The sequence below is a fragment of the Littorina saxatilis genome, linkage group LG9 (assembly GCF_037325665.1).
Source record: "Littorina saxatilis isolate snail1 linkage group LG9, US_GU_Lsax_2.0, whole genome shotgun sequence".
In the NCBI taxonomy this organism is placed as follows: Eukaryota; Metazoa; Mollusca; class Gastropoda; order Littorinimorpha; family Littorinidae; genus Littorina; species Littorina saxatilis.
In genome coordinates this window covers 59192556-59200055 of record NC_090253.1, presented here as the reverse complement: position 1 = coordinate 59200055, position 7500 = coordinate 59192556, and the positions used below count along the sequence as shown (strand labels likewise).

At 40.2% G+C, this 7500-nt stretch overlaps 1 protein-coding gene across 8 annotated transcripts in view; it reads right to left on the bottom strand.

The window, feature by feature from the left end:
* LOC138976625 (nematocyst expressed protein 6-like) overlaps positions 1 to 2145 on the bottom strand; it is a 25240-nt gene extending 23095 nt beyond the window's left edge. For all 8 annotated transcript variants that reach the window (XM_070349486.1, XM_070349487.1, XM_070349488.1 and 5 more), the window contains exon 1: positions 1994 to 2145. In XM_070349486.1, coding sequence (XP_070205587.1) covers positions 1994 to 2119 — 126 coding nt within the window. In that variant the 5' untranslated portion in view covers positions 2120 to 2145. The remainder of the gene's footprint in view (positions 1 to 1993) is intronic.
* Between the last annotated feature and the right edge of the window lie 5355 nt (positions 2146 to 7500).

Sequence of the window (7500 nt, the reverse complement as noted above, 5' to 3'; positions counted from 1 at the left end):
GTTCGGTCCGATTCCTTTCCTCTCTCATTGCTTGTTTACTTCGAGGGCGTGGTGGTCGGAAGTCGAAATATGTTTCAGAGATGCAAGCGGCAAAACTCTGCCGAACGGTCACGCAGCAGAGACAAAGTTATTTTTTAAAAATCGTCTAGGGGGCAGTACTACCTAGATTTGAGTACCAAAGTCATTCTTTAGATATTCAAATATTTTTAGTCAGATTTTGGTAAAAAATCCATATCATACATAATGAAGTTTTGAAATATGCAATGTGTCAAAGGCCTGTTGGTGTAGAAAGGTTTTTTTTGATAGTTATATTTTGTTATTCGTGCAGTATTCAATTTTTAGGAACATATCGCACACACTCAAGACTCTTTTTTGAAATTTAATGTTTTGCATCTGAGTGTCAAGCTACTTTATCTGAAATATGTACATCCACCATCATGTTGCTGTCCCCACTTTCTGAGTTTCATTAATTTAATTCTTTTGATTTTTGAAAGACAAATAACATAAATTAAAGACATCCTGAAATAATGAAATCAGGGGTGTTGCTAGACATTTTCATGTTGGGACATTTGGCCAAAACTGTCAGAAAGCTTTAGGACATCTTGAAAAATTGTCGGCCATTATTTTGGCTCATATATACAAAGTCACCGCAACATTGAAGCACAAGACTCAAGAGGGAAACACCAATACATACAATCATTGTCTCAGGAACACAAATTACAGGGCAGAGCAGTTAAGCCAGAGAGGGGGGGGGAGGGGGTGCAACCTGGGGTCCAGGGTCCCGCTGTCCGGAACCCCTGTGACACCCCCCTCTAATCCGCCCCTGGATTATATGTTGCATACTGCAACTGAAACACATCAGACACCAGTTCTCTGAAACTTTTTCAAACCTTTAACTTTAATTTCTTGAAAGTAAAACTCTTCCAATCTTGTGCAAATCTTGACAAGCCTTGGGAAACATGACCGGTAAAACGCCAATAAAAGACCGTGTAGGGTGAGCCATTTTGCTTGGAAACCACGATTTGGAGGACGCTTTTCATTCTCTGGCTCAGCAGATTTCGATTCGCGGTGACTATCGTCTGCTATGTCGTCTGCTTGGATCGACTCGACAACACTACTACTACTCACACTGACACTGTCCACATTCGCGATGTTCCTATCATTTTGTCCGGAATCACTTACCTTGGCGACGGGTAGCAAACCTTGGCCAATTTAGTTTTTTTCTTGTTTGGTTGCGACATGATGTTCAAATCCAAATCGAAAGCACTGACTGATTGATAAACTATCGCGAACCGGCGAACGCAAACGCTGAGAGTGTGGTTTCCCTTGTCCAATGGAAACCACTCTGGCATTTATATTTTTTGGCAATGGCTTCCGTTCACAACATTGATGCTTCGTTTTTGGTATTCGCGAAGGAAATAAACGTCAGTCAGTTGACTAAGTACATCGACAGCAGTTTTAGCAATCAAAGCCTGACCAATACAAAAAACTGGAGAAACTTTGGCCGATTTAGGCGAATGCTCTTCGGACATTTGGCCGATAGGGAAATGAAAGTTTCGGCCAAAGTAAAAAAAAAATCGGCGATTGGCCGAAGGGCCGAACCAAACGACACCCCTTGAAATAGAGGGCATCTTTTGCAAAAAAGACGATGAATGATTGAACACTTTAAAAGGCATATGAATATATATAGTATAAAGTTTATTTTTGAACACATTGTATTTGGTGTTTCAAAAATGTGACTTTTACGTTAACATAAACAGTTCAACGAAAGTGCAGTTTTGACCCAACACATGCTCACTTTCAAGGCGTTTTTTTGTAAAAAAAACCCCTTACTATGACTAATTATAACATGTCGAATACACATGAACATATAAAGTGTAAAGTTTATTTTGAACATATTTGTCAAAAACATCATTTTGTTACTCAAATCTAGGTAGTACTGCCCCCTTTGTAAGTCTAAGCAAACACATATTTTTGGCAAACATACACTTACCTGGATTAAAGTCAGTATGACAAACACCCAACTCTGGCGAAACATGACTGTGGATTTTTCACGGTCTTCTATCCTTCTCAAGGCAGTGAGAGAGAGATCGTGAAGAGGATGCAGCATCACACACATCAGAACTGGATTTATATAGCCCAGCTTCAGCCAAAATTGAAAGAGCGGGACGGGATGGTAGTCAAGGTGTGGTGGGGTGGGGGTGTCCTATATGTCGAGCTAAATGTAATGCAGGTATTGATATCAGCAAATATTTCACAGAAGCTCTTACAGTAGCTTAACTCAAACATAGGGTATTTGTTAAGAATTCTAGATCCGTATATTATACAATTCTACAACACCTTCCTGGTTCAACCTTGAATAAAAACAAAAAATAAACAACAACAAAACTACTCCAGAAATAAAGCACTTGACACGTTGTGCTTGAATGACGTAAACAATTCGCTTTCACACCGTAAAAGATGTATGACGGAGGGATACCATACCTTGCAAAAAAGAAGTTTGTTCAGCCCTGCCCTACCCAACCCAGTCCGGTTTCTATGTCACTGAAGCGCCTGTCTATCTGTATTTGTCACCAGTAAGAGGTAAAGAAAAAGGAAGTGTGAGAGAGAGACAGAGACAGACAGACAGACAGACATACATAACCAGGCACACAGAAATAGAGAAAGAAAGACAGACAAACAGACAAACAGACAGACAGACAGACAGACAGACAAACAGACAGACAGACAGACAGGCAGAGTCAGAAACAGACAGTGACAAAGAGAAAGAGAGAGAGACAGAGAGAGACAGGCAGACAGACAGACAGACAGACATACAGACATACAGACAGAGACAGAGAGGGATAGAGACAGAGACAGAGACAGAGACAGACGAAAGACACACAGACAGACACGCAGACACACAGACAGACACACAGACAGACAGAGATAGACAGACAGGCATAGGCACAGAGAGAATTGAATTGAATTGAACTTTATTTGACAAGGATTAAGATTTAAGGCTACGCCTTTTCTTACAATCTGTCCTTGGGACGCATAGACACACAATTATATAATTAAAAATTAACAAGAGGCGAAGCCTTCAAGGCTCACGTAAGAAATCGACAAACAGTAACACAAACTCAATCACTCCGTCACACACACACACGCACGCACGCACGCACGCACGCACGCACGCACGCACGCACGCACGCACGCACGCACGCACGCACGCACGCACACACACACACACACACACACACACACACACACACACACACACACAGAAAGAGCATAGGTGAAACTGTGCAAGAAAGCGAGACACTAGATCTAGATCATTCTGTCTGTCTGCATGTAGCCTACTTACATGGACACGACTGCCAACTAGTCTCGGCCCGCTCAAAATAACAATCACCGAGACTTTCAGTAATTCCATCGCGTGACGTCTAACCCTCATACGTCATAATGTGACGTCAATGTAATATGACGTCTTCAAATGTTAAAGTTTCTACCACAGACAGACATACATACATACATACGCACGCACGCACGCACGCACGCACAGACAGACAACGTTTACCAACGCATAGGCTACACTTACGTGAGCCAAAAATTAAAAAGTTAACCAACAAAAGGAGGTCAAGAGAGACAGACAAGCAGACACACAGACAGAGAGAGAGAGAGAGAGAGAGAGAGAGAGAGAGAGAGAGAGAGAGAGAGAGAGAGAGAGAGAGAGAGACACACACACACACACACATACAATCACACATACACACACATACACACACACGCACACACGCACACATGCACAAATACATGCATGCATAGTTATATACAAACATACATACAAATACACATAGGGGAAGGGCTCCTAATATGGACCGGCTCCTAATATGGACCACCTCCTTTTCTGACAAACTAACGGCGCTAGAGCGCTCAAAAAAGTTTTATTCGCTGTATTCACCCTCTCTGGATAACTTGCACATGTCAAAACAGTTGCAGAATCACAAATCTCAAAACCGTTAGGCTTTTTCTCTTTTTTTCACTTTTGGCAGCATTCACTCTAAATTTGCTGTCTAAAACGGACTCGTTTCTGTCCACAGCCAAAGCTTTTATCACACAAAAATTGCTTTTTATGACAGCTAAGACCGCATTTGTTACATTTTAGCAGTGTTGACCCCGAGTTTTTACTGCAAACACAAAATAATAGCAAAATCTCAAAGTATGTGCGAGTCCCCTAATAATGACCACCTTCAACAGATCGAAGAAAATAAAAGCTAAAGGCTATTTTCATTAATTCATTAAGAAGCTTGCTGGAAATAACCTATAACTAGCCCTCGAGATTTAAACAAAAGTCTTCTTTTCGTGGAAGTTGATAATTTCACTTATTTTCACTCTGTTTTTGATAAGCTTCTTTAGTTTCCTGGTGTGCTTCAAATAATGCTCTCATCAACCCGAAACAGATACATCTAAAGCATATTTTAATTAGTCTGACTTGTACACTAAGTTGTATCATGTTATTATGAAGTATAGGGGGTATTTTACAGTGATTCGTGAAGGCCGCTTCACTGGTCCATATTAGGCGCCTAGGCTCCTAATATGGACCGTGTGTGATTTTTTCTGTATTTAATTTTTGCTGAATGTCTATCAAAGCTATTTCACTCTAGTTAGGCCTAACGGTTAACCTTAGAGAGAAGGACCACCAAGCACAAAATGAAACTTCTTCGCAAGAAAACAAGCTAGTTATTAGCATGAAACAAAAAGTGGTCCATATTAGGAGCCCTTCCCCTACATACATAAATACATAAATACAAAAATACATAAATACATACATCCTTACATGCATGCATACATACATACATACATACATACAAACATACATACATGCATGCATGCATGCATGCATGCATGCATGCATGCATGCATGCATGCATGCATGCATGCATGCATACATACATACATACATACATACATACATACATACATACATACATACATACATACATACATACATACATACATACATACATACATACATACATACATACATACATGTGTGTTTTCTTTGTGCTTAATATTATTTTGTTTGACCTAGCTATTGATGTGTACATTGTTGTTAAACAGTTGTTTGTTTACCAGGGTTTGCTAGTGTGTGATAGGGTTCGTGTCCGTCTGAAGATGTTAGTTTCTTTGTTAGTCCTGTGTTGACAACTCTTCGACAAGCGCTTAGAACTGTACCCACGGAATACGCGCTATATAAGCTTCATATTGATTGATTGATTGATTGATACATACATACATACATACATACATACAGGGTGGGCCATAAAAAGTGTCCACATTTTGTTTTGCAATAACTGAGATAGAAATTATTATTTTACAAAATGTTTCATTCCACATAGACTACAATGTTAAAGATTTGTATGCACAGAATCTTATCAAAATCTATGCATTTTCAGAGTCACAGAGTCAAAAGTTGATGATGTGCTCAATCCATGCTCCGCGTTGTTGAATGATGAAGCCCATTTTCATTTGAGTGGACATGTCAACAAACAAAACATGAGATTTTGGGCACCTAATCAGCCCCATGAACACATCCAGCCACCACTGAGCCGCGAAAAAGTAACAGGGGGTTGTTGGGCCCTTCTTTTTTGAAGACAATGACGGAAATTCTGTGACTGTGAATTCCGAACGTTACATCGAAATGCTAAAAAGGAAGTTTATTCCAGCCATCCGAAGAAGGAGGAACATTGACATCTACATAGTTGTCTTCCAGCAAGACGGAGCACCACCTCATTGCTCAAACAGAACTCTTGAGTACTTGAGGCAACTCTTCCCCGGCGACAGACTTCTTTCTCGCCGAACAGACAATCCCTGGCCTCCATACTCACCAGACTTGAACCCTGCTGACTATTTTCTTTGGGGTTATTTGAAAGAAAGAGTGTACACAGACAATCCCTGGCCTCCATACTCACCAGACTTGAACCCTGCTGACTATTTTCTTTGGGGTTATTTGAAAGAAAGAGTGTACACAGGCAATCCCTGGCCTCCATACTCACCAGACTTGAACCCTGCTGACTATTTTCTTTGTGGTTATTTGAAAGAAAGAGTGTACACAGGCAATCCCTGGCCTCCATACTCACCAGACTTGAACCCTGCTGACTATTTTCTTTGTGGTTATTTGAAAGAAAGAGTGTACACAGGCAATCCAAGGACAAGTGAAGAACGGAAAGAAAGCATCAGAAGAGAGATCAGAAGGATTCCTGCAGAGATGCTTACAAGGGTTGTGGACAACTTCAACGTTCGTCTTGCAGCTGTCATTCAACAACGCGGAGCATGGATTGAGCACAGATAGATAATTTAGATAATTTATTGCCAAGTGTACAATACATGAATGAACATAAAAAATACACGAGGAAAGCAGCTTGCTGTGTGATAAAAACAAAAATAAATAGCATTCATACATCACTGGCGCATAGCATCATACATACATGGGTAAGAAGACAATTTGGTATCACAGTAACTAATACATACACTATACAGACATGGTGAGAACTATGAAACTCTAAGAGCTATCGGAACCCCTAGGACCCCCCCCCCCCCCACCACTCCCCCCCCCTCTCCAACCCCTGTTCCCGAACTGAACATGAACATTCCATACTGATAAAATGTACCTCTAAAACAGCACATAAAAATAAACTCTTCCAACACGTCACAGTGGTTAAAGAACGACTAAAACTACTAAAACATACTAGATGTGTATTCCGATAATATAACCAGCTGCTAAAACATAGTCTGGCTTCATCGCGTCACAGTGGTGTCACCATACTAAAACCCACTCTATAGATCACAGTATGTAATGTCAGCTACTAAAAGCATACTCCTAGAACATCCTAAAACGTGTCATAATCTGTAGAGTTCATTTACCGGTTATTAAAAGCCAGGACAGCCTGGGGGTAGAAACTGTTTCTGAGTCTTGCCGTACGGCATCTGAGGGTTCTGAGCCTGCGCCCCGAGAGCAGAGGCTGGAAGAGATGACCAGCCGGGTGTGTGGGATCCTGCATGATGGACCTACATCATCAACTATTGACTCTGTGACTCTGAAAATGCATAGATTTTGATAAGATTTTGTGCATACAAATCTTTAACATTGTAGTCTATGTGGAATGAAACATGTTGTAAAATAATAATTTCTATCTCAGTTATTGCAAAACAAAATGTGGACACTTTTTATGGCCCACCCTGTACATACATACATACATACATACATACATACATACATACATACATACATACATACATACATACATACATACATACATACATACATACATACATACATACATACATACATACATACATACATACATACATACATACATACATACATACATACATAAATACATACATACATACATACATACATACATACATACATACATACATACTTACATGCTTACATACATACACACAAGCATATCAGCAAAGTTATTCAGTATAGGTGATAATTACTATGCAGAA